The sequence below is a fragment of the Neofelis nebulosa genome, chromosome 4 (assembly GCF_028018385.1).
Source record: "Neofelis nebulosa isolate mNeoNeb1 chromosome 4, mNeoNeb1.pri, whole genome shotgun sequence".
NCBI classification, from domain to species: domain Eukaryota; kingdom Metazoa; phylum Chordata; class Mammalia; order Carnivora; family Felidae; genus Neofelis; species Neofelis nebulosa.
This window is the reverse complement of record NC_080785.1, coordinates 49,171,311-49,184,469: the sequence shown is the minus strand read 5'-3', so window position 1 is coordinate 49,184,469 and position 13,159 is coordinate 49,171,311. Positions and strand designations below refer to the sequence as shown.

The following is a 13,159-nucleotide window of genomic DNA, read 5'->3' as shown; positions in this document are numbered from 1 at the left end:
GACTGCTTCTTACTATGATAAGTTTGTGGTCCCCTTGGCCAGACACCTTATGTCTCCGACAGACAGTAGCACACATCTTGCCATCTTCCAACGACTGCAATGAAGCTGGAGGACGACACTGTAGAACAGCTCTCTTGGACAAGTCTCCTCAGGACCAGGCAGAGATGTGTCCAAGAAGGCCCGTCTAATCCCCTGGGGGCCTTGTAGTCAGACTTTCAGACTCGGGAGTTCAAATATCTGCATTACTAAGGGATATCCTCTGGCAACAGAGCAAGGATGAGGGGGACAGTGCCCACTCCACATAGCTGTCCTTGAAAGGGCATGGGGCACCATCTGCTGGGGAACCCGGTGACATGGTGGTTACTTGGCTGCTCTACCTGAGAGGCACATTGTCAAGACCTGGACGTCCTACTTCTGGCATCACGGTGACATTGTTCGCCACGATGGTCACCAAAGACTGCCGTACGTTATCAAGGGTACGAGTTATGTAGCTGAAGTCGACCACTGTCCCTCTTGGCTGCGATGATAGGAAGTGTCACAGTGAGGAGAAATCCTTTCTAGCGCTCTTCATTGCACTACGTTTTGCCAAATAATTAGGTCACCCCATTCAGGAAGGGTCCTGGGATGCACATGTGGAGTGAAGCCTGCTGTGGGAACTTGAACTCTGAATTCTCTGACTCCTGTGCAATTAAAACCCCAAACTTAATGTTGCATTAGCATGGATTTTCCATAGCGAGTTACAAATGCAAAGTTCTATGTTTCATATATATTTTTCTAACATATGTTACTGCCTATGTTTCTGATTAAAAGCTCGTCCAAAATAAAATAACAAAGGATTACTTTTTTCCAATAGAACTTTCTTCTTCCATAAAAGCTGGAAATAAGCCCTCACCTAAAATTACCCAGGCTTGCAGGTGCTGGGTTTTTGGGGGGTGAGGAGTGTTTGCTAGTGAGACAAAGGGCATTATTCTCCCTGCAACCACCACCAGAAGGTGTTCTTTCTGTAGAGAAAATTACAGGCCAGCGTTCAAAGACATTCCATGGTTAGGCACCACTCCTGGAGACTGGCAGGCGGCAGGCAGGCAGGCAATCAACAAATATTTATTCTAAGCCCACTGTGGATTCAGCACCTTTAAAATTGCCAGGGAAACCAGCCAGGAGACTGTAATATCTGCTAGAGCCAAGTCAGTACCCAAGGTCATCCCGTAGTGCTTAACGAGCTCGGTGACCCCAAAGTGGCAGGGACCCCTAGAACGATATAATAAGGCAGTCTCTCACTTCGGTACGGGGGTATCGATAGAATACGAAAATGAGACCCGAGAAAAGGCTCTTTAACTAAAGCTGATACTCGACAGGTGTCCGCACCCCCTCTCCTTTTAGCTCTCTCTTGACAGACACCCAGCCCCTGTTCACACACGACTACCACTGCCATCAACACTATCACCTCTGCCTAGAAGCTGAACCCAACTGGATTGATCAGATCATCAAATGTACGTTAAAACAAACACTTTCTCAAAATAGGATGTTCATCACAGTGCTATTACAGAGCGGGGGAGAGGCGCGTATGTCGGCCAGCTGAGAACTGGGATATTCCCCTGGGGAAGACGCAACACCTAGTAGGTGTGATGCCGAGATCTCCGAGAGAGGGGGCGGGAATACAGGGGACATGGACTTGTATGGCACACCTCACGGCCCGTGCGGAGGTGGACGAACGGGATTCTCACTCTCTTGCGTTCGGTCCTGATCCAGTTTTATCGACGCGGCCGAGAGTCACATCAGCTGGTTCGATGTGTGCCTTGCATCATGGTGCTTTACAAATTCACATGAAATTCCTGCGACCTCCGTTATTCCACCGATTCCACCGCCTTGGGACAGTCGTGGGGTTTTGCGTGTTTTGTTTTGTTTTGTTTTGTTTGCTTCTGTTTTTGTTAAGCAAGCGTAAGATGTTACCCGATCCCTGTTAAATTTCTCTCTTTAGACTCCTTGATGGCTTCTGTGTTTTCTCTGTAGTTTTTTTTTATCTGAATCATTTTATTAATGTGCCACACATAGCTTATGGCACATCATGTAGAGAGATAAAGTAACATAAATAAGAATTCTAATACTTTTTTTAAATTTTTAATTACTTAATTTTTGTATATACAATTTATTGTCAAATTGGTTTCCATACAACACGTAGTGCTCATCCCAACGGTGCCTTCCTTAATGCCCATCACCCACTTTCCCCTCTCCCCCACCCCCCTCATCAACCCTGGAGGCAAACTTCTCTGTAATTTTGATGACAGAGTTCCAGGGAAAAGAGGGTACCAACGTCTTGCAGAGGAGTCAAAGTCCCTGAGACAGGGACTAAAATTCTGGCAGTGAAGGTAGCCATTCTAGGGCAAAATATCTTTTTGGCTTTTATTACTCATAATGCAGTGTTTTACTTCAGGTGACATCAAATTGATATTAGTAATTCTCAGATGAAATCAAGAATTTCTGTTGACACCCTGTTGACAGATTCTTATTTTGCTTTATTTTTAAAATAGTTTTTTTTTAATTTTTTTTTTAACGTTTATTTATTTTTGAGACAGAGAGAGACAGAGCATGAACGGGGGAGGGGCAGAGAGAGAGGGAGACACAGAACCGGAAGCAGGCTCCAGGCTCTGAGCCATCGGCCCAGAGCCCGACGCTCTGGGCTCGAACTCACGGACCGCGAGATCGTGACCTGAGCTGAAGTCGGACGCTTCACCGACCGAGCCACGCAGGCGCCCCTATTTTTAAAATAGTTTTAATTGACATACAGACCATATGCAATCATGTAATCATGAGACCGCAAAATGTACATTTCGGTGGCATTCACTACATTCAAAATATTGTACGGAGTCATCACCCTTATCTAGTTCCTGAACATTCTCGTGACCCCCAAAGAAAACTCTGCACCTATTAAGCTGTCGCTTTTCATTCTCCCCTCCCCTCAGGCCTGGGCAACCACTCATCTGTTTTCTCTGCGAATTTACCTATTCTAGATATTTTGTTTCAGATGAATCACACAAGATAAGACTTTTCGTGTCTGGCTTCTTTTATTAAACAGAATGTTTGTGAGATCCCTCCATGCTGTAGCATGTTCTTCACTCCTTCATTCATTCCTTTTAATGGGCGATGAATATTCCATTGTGCTTTATTATCCATCTTAAAAATCAAAAGTAAAGCGTATATCTTAATGCTAAGAAAAAAGTGTTTTTTAATACCACATTTTCTTATTTTTCATCAGAAACTGGTTTAACCGCCCCGAAAACGACTCCACCCTGTTCCACTAATTATTCTGTATATGCTTATGGTTCATATGACTTTCTTTCTTTAATTGTACACATGCCTACAACTCACTTCTCCAGTAGATTCCCACCTCTTAGCTGACTTGAACTCAGATCCTTTCTCTCTGATTCTGCCCTCATGTGTTAGGCAGAGTAAGGCACCAGAGCCGAAGAGGTTTACTCACCTAAGGACCGAAAGCCGTCTTATCGCAGAATTTAAGACTGGCTCCTGCTGTCAGAACATCAGTTTGTTCTGAAATTCACTAAAATGTACATCCCCTTAAAACACTCACCATCCTGCTGAACTTATAAAAGGCAGCCACAGAGTCCAAGAGATGGCAGGGAGGTGGTAGGTATCGGAAATAAAATAATTCTCTAAGCGTGCATTAATTAATTTCATTTAACAAGAATTTTCGAAGGCTCGCTTTTGCAAAACTGTAATTAATATATGATTTGGGTATTAATAGGAAAAAGGCTGGCAGGGAAATTGCTAAGGGGGTTGTTTGGCTTTTTAACCACCACAGTTTAACGTATGATCTAGCACTTAGGTCTGCTTTACCTCATTTTAGAAGTTGTATCCACAAGTGGAAAATGGGAGACTGAAATCAAACACCAAATCTTTTCCTTGCTTTTATTAAAACTGGTGGAGTTCTGCTTTTCTCATTCTTGTGAAATTCCCTTGCATCGTTTTCCCGTGTACTAGAGTAATGATTTATAATACTTTTTCTTTGTGTTTTTTACTAATTACACGATCTCTAATATTTTCAGAGTTAATGCTTTTTAATGACAACATGACAAAGAGTATGAATATTCTTTCCTGCTAGACTTTGTAGCATCTTGCCCTTCCCAGGTACTCTCTCCTTCCAACCTGGGAGCCTTATTTGAATTGTACTCACCAAACCACACCGAAAGCAGAAATACTTAAATTATGAAACCATCAGAGCTGAGTTACATTGTGAAAGTTTTGAAAGAAGCATATTTTATTCCAAGCGATTAAGCCAGGTATAATTTTAGCTTATTATCTTAACGGAGATCCTGAAATAAATGTGCATTTTAAGATCCAGTAAGCGATTAGAGTTATACAGTCATTTCCAATGGACATCTTGAAGCCCAGATGTGAATCGGGACATCAAAACTATTTCTATCTTGGCAAAGTAAAGCTCCAAGTTTATGTTACTGACCCACGGCACTATGTGACAGGTCTCCTTCTGCCCATCCCTATCCCTTCTCAAGTTTGGGAAGCATTTTGGAATCCAAACTGGCCACATGTAGTCATAAAATTCAGTGGAGAAATAGCAGGTTTTGTTTTTTTGATTTTTTGGTGTTTCTGTTTGTTTGTTTGTTTTTTACTAATTCAGAGACCTAAAATCAGAAATCCTTGATACTTAGAGTAAGTTAGTAGTCATTGATATTTCAAGTACACCTCCGGCTAAGGTTTCCAGTCTCACATCAGTGACCATTTGGACCTTTCAGAAGCCTGTGTTGACCCATCTCATCTGATCAGTGATGTTTGGGGAAGAGAAAAAAAAGAAGAAATTACATACATTTCAAGCCATACCTTGGGGGAGGCCACTGATGGCAATTATCCTGTATTGGAAAGGAAATACGAACAGGGATTTTGCCCTGTTTTTATGTAGACAGCCTCTTACTTGTGGTCAACTCAGCAACACTACATTTTGATGTTATCACATTCTTTTCTGGAACAAAACCCAACAGCCGTTTTTAATGAAAACCTTTCTCCAAAGAATGCTCCAACCTTCCCCCCACCCCCACCCAGCTGAATTTCAAATAATGTTTAATTCGGCTTGGCTTTCAGAGTCTGTAAAACATAAGCAATCAGCTGCGCCTTAGATGGAGAAGAAATGTTTTTACGGTTCCACAAATGTTTCTAATTGGCAAGAGCGAGTTGTTAATGGGAGATAAATTGCCTGCGGTGGGTGTGGGTGGGTGTGTCACGTGCGTGTGTGCTCACGCAGGCCCACAGACAGGCACCCATGTGGCGGTAATGACGTGCGCGCCTACCTGGGCTTCACAAGGTGCCGCGCTGGGCAACCGCCGGAAGCTGGCCCTGGAAAAGGGGGCGTGGCTGAGCCCTGGTGGCCGAGCGCAGGACAGGACCAGGTAGATGGCTCGTTACTTACCAGGACTCAGATCCCGGGCAGCAGGCCCACCACTCTCCCATCGGGAACAGTGAGCAAGGATCTTGTAAAATACACAGACCGAAGGAAAATGACCCTTATTGACTGAAACCAGCTGTGTCCGGCTTCTCCTTGTCTCTCCCGATTTGCTCTCTCAAATAAATGGATGTGGTGGAGGATGATAATACAGAGTAAACAGAATCATTTTTTTTTTTCTTTCTTGCAGTCACACCTCAGTAAGAGCCCTGGTTTTTACAGGGGGAAAATATATGTTTATTTGCTCCTCAATTTTCCTCTCTCTCCCTTGCCTTTTCTTGGCATCGGGTGGAATGTTATTTAAAACAAGACGCAGTTCAGCTTCAAAAAGAAAAATCATTCTGGGAAATACAGCTTGGACTCATTTAATGGTGATTTATCATCCCGAAAAGAGTGGGGTACAAATATCTATATTTGGTATATTTTAATGGTTTACAGTGTAGGGATTCGTGTTGGTACCGGGACGCAGGGAGGCAGTAGGCTCTAAAACTTCGAGAAGTGCCCCAATAATTATTTCTCGGCACTGCTTTCCTTGAAACATGACACAGGCTGGTGCTTGGAGGGTGGTCTCAACCCCAAGGCCTGTGGGTCTCTAAGGGGTGCTCTCACGTCTTCATTTCCTTGCTGAATTGTGTGTGTGTTTCTCTCCAGAGCTTTGAAAAAGTTTTGTTGTTGGCGTCTCCCGTTTCCTTCAGGTAGGGGGCAAATAATGATGTGCCTAAGACAGTGCCTGGCGCACAGTAGAAGCTCCATAAATATTTGTTGAGGAAAGACTAGTTAAATGGAATATTGTAAGCCTCACTGGTATTGTTGTCTTGGCGTGAAACATGCAAGAATAGACTTGAGGCCATCGAGTAATTTCCCTTAACAGGACAAGCTAATTATTTGAGAGATGAAGATCTGGCGGATAGTATTTATTTGTCAGGCTCCATTTGCTCCTGATGAAAGGTGGAAAAGCTGTGTGTAGCACTGAAGGGATAACGTAGTGAACCACTACGAAACAGCTGTTCAGTTTTCCATCCTACTTTTTCAGGGGAAATGTATCCAGAGGGGGTTAATGCACCCTCCTTTTGCGAAAATTTTGCAAGGAGAAGCCAGGAGCTGAGAAAGGGAAAGAGCATTTCAGGCAAAAAGACTATCAAATGCAAAGGCCTTTGTGGCCTGTGTCGGAAGCGCAAGGGCTGATGGGAAGGCATGGCCACACTCCTCGGTGTCTGTGCATACCCCGTATCATCCTCTGAACATTAGAAAGACAAAAGGGTCATAACCTTTAGCGCTAGGAAGTGGGGCAGAAAAGAAGGACACATGTACTTTTTCAGATCTGTGTGTCTGGGGCACAGGGCAGGGAGAAGACGAGTATTCCTTTTTCACTAAGGTAGCAAGGGAGATGATCGTGCTAATTCCATGATCCTTTGCTGCACTGGAGCTTCCTAGAAATTCTTACCATTCGCCCTTCCATCTGCCAAGTTTCAGGAAGAGTATATCCCAGATCTGCAGTTGTGTGCTGAGACCATGCAGCAATGGCACCTTGCCTTGTCGTTTGATTGTAGGCCTGTCTCTTCTTTCTGCCTTTCTTTTGTTGATAAGGAGGTGGCATAACACAGTTTATAACGAGGTCTTTGGCAAGTGTGCATGGTATGCCTTCCGGCACCTTCTTTCTCGGTTTAGAAAACAGGCTCTGGGGTAAGCACACCTCTACACCTCTGTGGTGGTGGCTTGAGCTTGGGCAGGTGGCTTGGCCTCTCTTTTAGCTTTGCAGGACTGTTCTGAGGATGAGGTGAGTTAATGCTTGTAAAACATAGAATGGGGAGTGCCATGAAATGAGTGCTCAATTAATGCCTGCCGTTGTTATTAAGCCATTTGTCATGATAGAGAAAGGTGTCGAAGATACACTGTTAAAGAGAACAAAGGCAAGTTACTTGGGACTGGAGCTTAGAGGGGAAGGGTAGGCAGGTGTCTTTTAGTTTTTCACCTCATATTCTTATAGTAGTTGATTTTTTTTTACTACATAGCTGTATGTTGTTGTAATAACGAAACTTCAAAGAATAGTTGAGAAGGTCTATCAAGACTGCCCAACGTGTCAATTTCTAAACGTACAAAAGAAAACAAAACACTGTGATTTCAATATAATCTTCTTCATAATTTTCTTCACCCTTAAGTTCGGAGATGTCATTTAGAAACATTTCTTGGGATAAAGAAACATGTATCTGAAGTCCAGGAATTGATTTTAGTTTTTACTTCGTATGCTAATGTTACACTGTGATGAAATTATTCTACTTATTCCTCTGTCTCCCCATATGCATATAGAGAGTTGTCTGGAATGCCATTCACCCACCAAATGCAAAGAATGCATTGGGGTCATTGGTCGCGGACTTCATCGTACTTGCAGGCATTGCTTAAATGTTTTATAATGAGCATTGTTATAAAAATAATGAAATCATTTCCAAAAATTAGAGATGAGGAGTATTAGTTCGCTTTTCCGTTTAGTAATAATAAACACAATACCCTGCGTCTAATCTTTCCCAGGGATCCAGGAAGTTTAACTTCTGCAGGATTAATATGATGGAGGTCAGTAGCTGGTACTCAGGAAAGAGGAAGCAGGTAGGCTTAGTGGTTACTGAGACTGGATGCAGGAAATGTTTTCAATGATTATCTAATAATAAGATCTAGTCCGTCACATACTCCCCTCCCTTTTATTTTTCTTTTACAAGTGGGGGGCTCTTTGCGTTTGTTTACCTAAAGATTTTGATGAATTCAGTTGGCATTTATCAACAACTGACTCTAACCAGTTGAGAAATACTAATATTAAACAGGGCTGGAACATGGTTGCTTTGACCCTCATTTAAATCTAACTCTTCCTTTTCACAGTGACTGCGCACCACCATCATTAATCAGATAAAATCACAAACCAGGGGAGAACTTGAGTCCTGTAGCAAATACTTCGTGAAGCCAGTGTGAGCTTGTCAACCAGACTATCATCCCTGCAGAAGATACATTTACAAGGAATAACTATATTATACAGTGCTTAGCACATTGTGCCCCTCAGGATATGATGATAATTGCCTGTGTACAAGAAAAGGCAATTTTGAAGAAACTGTGACTAAGCTGATTACCAACTAACCGATTCTTTAAATCAGGGCCAGCAAACCATGGCCCATGGGCCCAATCTGGCCCAGTGCCTAATTTTGCACAGCACATGAGCTAAAAAATGGTTTTTACATTTTGAAATGATGAAAAGTCAAAAGTTGAATAGCATGTGAAAATTACACGGAATTCAACTTCCTCGCCCTAAATAAGTTGTATTAGAACACAGCACGCTCACTCCTCTGTATAACATCTGTTGCTGCTTTTGCACTGAAAGGGCAAAATTGAGTAGCTGCAACCGAGACTGTAAGGCATGTGGTGGTGAAAATATTTACTGTCCGATTCTTTATAGAAGCATTTTGCTGATCCCTGCTTTTAGATTCAGGTAGACATTATTTGTGTACATGACTGTTTGCTTGTGAATGGACGATGCTTTGGGGTTAGAAATACGACTGTTGATGTGGCCACCAAAGAAGCTATAGAATGCAATACTCCAAATGTTTCCACTTTCCTCCCTTCTTTCCCAAAGACCGGAAGAAAGTTATTGTGTGAGAAAAATTAGGTGATCGGGAGGGACCACGAGAAATATCATGGTAACAAATGGAGAAGACCTACATATTGCCGTCAAAAGTTATAGATCGTGAATTTCATTTGGAGCCCTAAAAGGGCTCCATACCATTCCCGTATTCTGAAACTTGAAATCGTTTCCTCTTTGTATTTGAGAAATATTTTGAGAGGAAGAAATCTCTTATTCTTGTGACCCTTACAAAACACAGCGCCCTGTCAGATGAGCCCTTGGTTCGGTGGCATTGTTGTATCGATTGGTTTTATTTGGTTTACTCTTCCATTCATCTGCCGATAGGATACGATGAATAATCGATAGCGGGAAATCAGTAGGAAATGCCTCTGGGTAGACTGTCTAACTCTTGACAGGGTGTCCTGCTCATTTGCTGTGACAGTTGAATTAACAGGTACAGCTGACATTGGCCCTCCTACCTACTACAATATATATGAAAATTTGAAATTCACATAAGCCATACCGCCAACCAATAAAAAATTGTTAACAGTAGTACCATGACGTATCATGGAATTGAAAATATGAGTCATCGTTTCAAAATTCCTACTGTGTCCATGACTGACCTCAGTTGTCCCCTCTTGTTCTGTTCTGTTTCAGAGGTTGAAGGCCGCGTTGACTCACCACCCCGCTGCCATGTCAAATGGGAATATGAACACCATGGGACACATGATGGAAATGATGGGCTCCCGGCAGGACCAGACGCCACACCATCACATGCACTCGCACCCACATCAGCACCAGACGCTGCCAGCCCATCACCCCTACCCGCACCAGCACCAGCACCCAGCCCACCATCCTCACCCTCAACCCCATCACCAGCAGAACCACCCACATCATCACTCCCACCTTCACGCACACCCTGCACATCACCAGACCTCGCCACACCCACCCCTGCACTCCGGCAACCAAGCACAGGTAGACCCTTTTCATGATCTCTTTCCCCCTTGTTGTTATCCGTGCAAGCTCTAACTCGGGGGCTCATTGGCAGCAACCTTGTGTGACGAGCTTGAGTGCTCTGTGTGACGCTCTGGGGAGCTCTGTTCGTTTCCTGGGGGGTAATGATAACCTGCAAGACCTTCCCAGACCATAGTTTCTAGAAATAACATGGTAAATATCAGGCCTGGTCCCCGGGGGCAAATGTGAACCTCATGTCACGAAGTTAACTCTAAAAAAGGCGATACTGATGGGACGATTAGGAAGAACTTCAGCGTGTAAAGAAAGATTTGAATAGAGAATGAGAAAAATAAGTTAATTCCGGCCATGGTTTTGGCTGCAGTGCTTTAGAACATAGGCACTCGATTTTGTCACATGTCAAATGGAAGTTAAATACCACGGACAGTCTTCCGAATAGCACCAAGTGTTAAAAATCTAAAGAGTAACAATTCCAGACAAAGAAGCTCGGTAATGGATGTTAGGGCATAAGGTGCTGTGTAAATGATGAAGAGAGGTGACTCATCCCACCTAGTGTGAAATGCGTTGGAGGGAGTAGTCAGAGAGCCAAGCTCAGTAGATGATTGGTTCTAGAGAAAGGCCAAATCCCAGGGGTGGAGAGTCACCAGAAGTGGCTCGAAAGAAAGCCAGCTTTTAGACTCAACTGAAAGAGGGTTGGGGGACCAGGCAGACATTATGTCACCCAGCCCAAGAAGAGAGGCGGGTCCGTGTACCCGGGTAAGTTTTGGTAAGTGGACAAAGGGCATGTCTAGGAGAATGGCTAGCCTTAGACATTTTGGATCTTCAAGCAGGATGACCTTTGTCAGTCCCCTCCACCCATTCCACACTGCCGGGTTCTAACCAGCTGGGTCAGAGTGGTGTTGGGAACTTGGGTTCGCCAAATATAACACTTATTCACCGTCTCTTCCATCGTCTGCCTCTGGACCTCACACTAGGCAGTTTTTGAGCTCTTGAACCCCCTCCTCTTACACACACCAAACTTGGACAGCCATCTGCAAAATGGGTCATACACAAGCAACTCTCTGATCTATTCAATAGATGAGCTTATTCATTAGGTAAGCTTACATTTGCAAACGTAGTTAGAGGAATTCTATATAGCAAGTAAGAGTGCTGGCTTTGGAGTGAGAAATCTGTCATTCATTCCCCACTTTATATGCTGGGTGACTCTGGTCAGTCAGCCAAACTCCCTAAGCCTCCGTTGTCCCATCTGCAAAATGGGGTAATAATAGACGAAACTCGTAGACCCCTAGGAGTATTAAGAGAATGTCTGTAAAGCCCTCGGCACAGTTTTCAATACATACTAGCCATGATTAACTCCAAACGGAAGTAATATGATAGACGTTTACAAGTGATTTAGCAATAAAATGCTGTCCAAACCACCTTTTTAGTCAAATGCAGTAGTACGGCATGGAGACATTAGAATGGAGAAGGAAAACTACAGGTTCAAAGACAGGCAAATAAATTAAATTCACATAAATGTGTACTTATATTTTATAGCATTAAATTTTGGTTGCCTTTGTCGGCAAGTTACTTCAGAGACAAGTTTAACAGTTAATATTTAACAGACAATATTTAACAAGTTGAATATAAAAGCCATTCATTAGCTAATTACCAATTAGCCAATTGCCCTCCCTTTCAAGTCAGTAAGTGGCCAATTGTATATGCAATTAGTTAATTGCTATTATAATTAGCTGCACAAACAGTTGCTTTTTAATCCCATACTAAAGAGAAAGGGTACAGGTTGGTGTTGTTAAAATTTGAACAAGATCATTTAGACATTACTCAAAATGCCACTCTTAAATTGTGTTAACTTGGCTGATTTACTGAGATCTTGTCATATTGCTCAATTGTATGATTATTAGAGCATTAGGAACAGAAGTATAGTAAGGTCCTTCTGACTCTGAGATTCTAATATGACTTGGGATAGATTTGTCTTTATGAAATAACAATACATCATTTTTTATGAAAAGTTTCAGAGAATCTACACCAACAGAATTCTATTTCAAAAGAAAATAAGCAACAATAATTAGATGGGACGTAAATTCTGGGCTCAGGGTTGCATTTGCAATTTTTCTTGGCTCCTTAGGATTCTCTTGCATATAAAGATGTGATTTCAGAGTCCTGGTGTCACACCTCAGTCACCAGGAATTTCTCTTGTCCAAACTACACTTTAAACCTTGAACTTGGACTGAGCCTAAAACCACCACATGGCTCACCCTTTTGGGTAAAGGCACAGGAAGAGTGTCAGAGATAAAGGTTGGTTGAAGTTGGAGTAGGAGAATACAAGACCAAATGAGAGGTCTCGGCAGTGGAGATTCAAACCCAGTTTGGCCTACTTGAGAATCTTGTCCAGGGCTGACAATTAGACATCGGGAATTCATTAAAAAAAAGAAATGGTGCAGGCCAAAATAGCCAAGTTAGTGAGTTCCTTCCTAACGCTTTGCTTTGAGGTGGTTAGCTTAGCTTAGCAGTCAGCATCTGAAATGACAAGGCTAAACCTTTGCCAATAACGAGGATTACATCTTCACCGGCCACTCTGGTGAGTAAGACCCTAGACAGTTAATTTTTGTTGTTATTTCTCTGTGATTGGGAGGAAAGGGATCGCCGATAAGCACTTTTAGAAAATGTCTATGGGTTAGACAAAATTACTGAGACGCAGTCCAATGTCAACCGTGAGCCCGGTTCTTTTACAGTGCGTCATATAAGATTTGATAGAGGTTTAAGACGAAAATACATCACTTTCAGTCAGTGGATGTCAACCGGTAGCCATTATTAGCGCAATTACAGTCATTCAGATTGGTTCCAATCGCAGAATTGGAATGTGGTAGAAAACATTGCTGCGCTCCCTTTTGAAAACTTTTTTTGCATGTTATTTCCGTAGGTTAAATGTCTCTTGTAAAACAACTTTATAGATATTACAGCCGTGAGTCTGAGTGACTGAGAATGAGAAGGGCGGTGGGGAGCGGGGGGGGGGGGGGGGGAGGAACACCCTTTATGGAGAACGAAGAAAGGGGGGAAGGAGTGGATTGCATTAGGGAAAACATTAGGTGTCCAGACACATAAAGACTCCGTCGTGGAAA

General features: G+C 42.9%; 1 protein-coding gene across 6 annotated transcripts in view; it reads left to right on the top strand.

The window, feature by feature from the left end:
- The window catches only part of CREB5 (cAMP responsive element binding protein 5), a 401,242-nt gene that overhangs the window by 370,753 nt on the left and 17,330 nt on the right, over window positions 1-13,159 (top strand). For all 6 annotated transcript variants that reach the window (XM_058724736.1, XM_058724737.1, XM_058724740.1 and 3 more), the window contains one exon: window positions 9,726-10,043. In XM_058724736.1, the coding sequence (XP_058580719.1) occupies window positions 9,726-10,043 (318 nt within the window). The remainder of the gene's footprint in view (window positions 1-9,725; window positions 10,044-13,159) is intronic.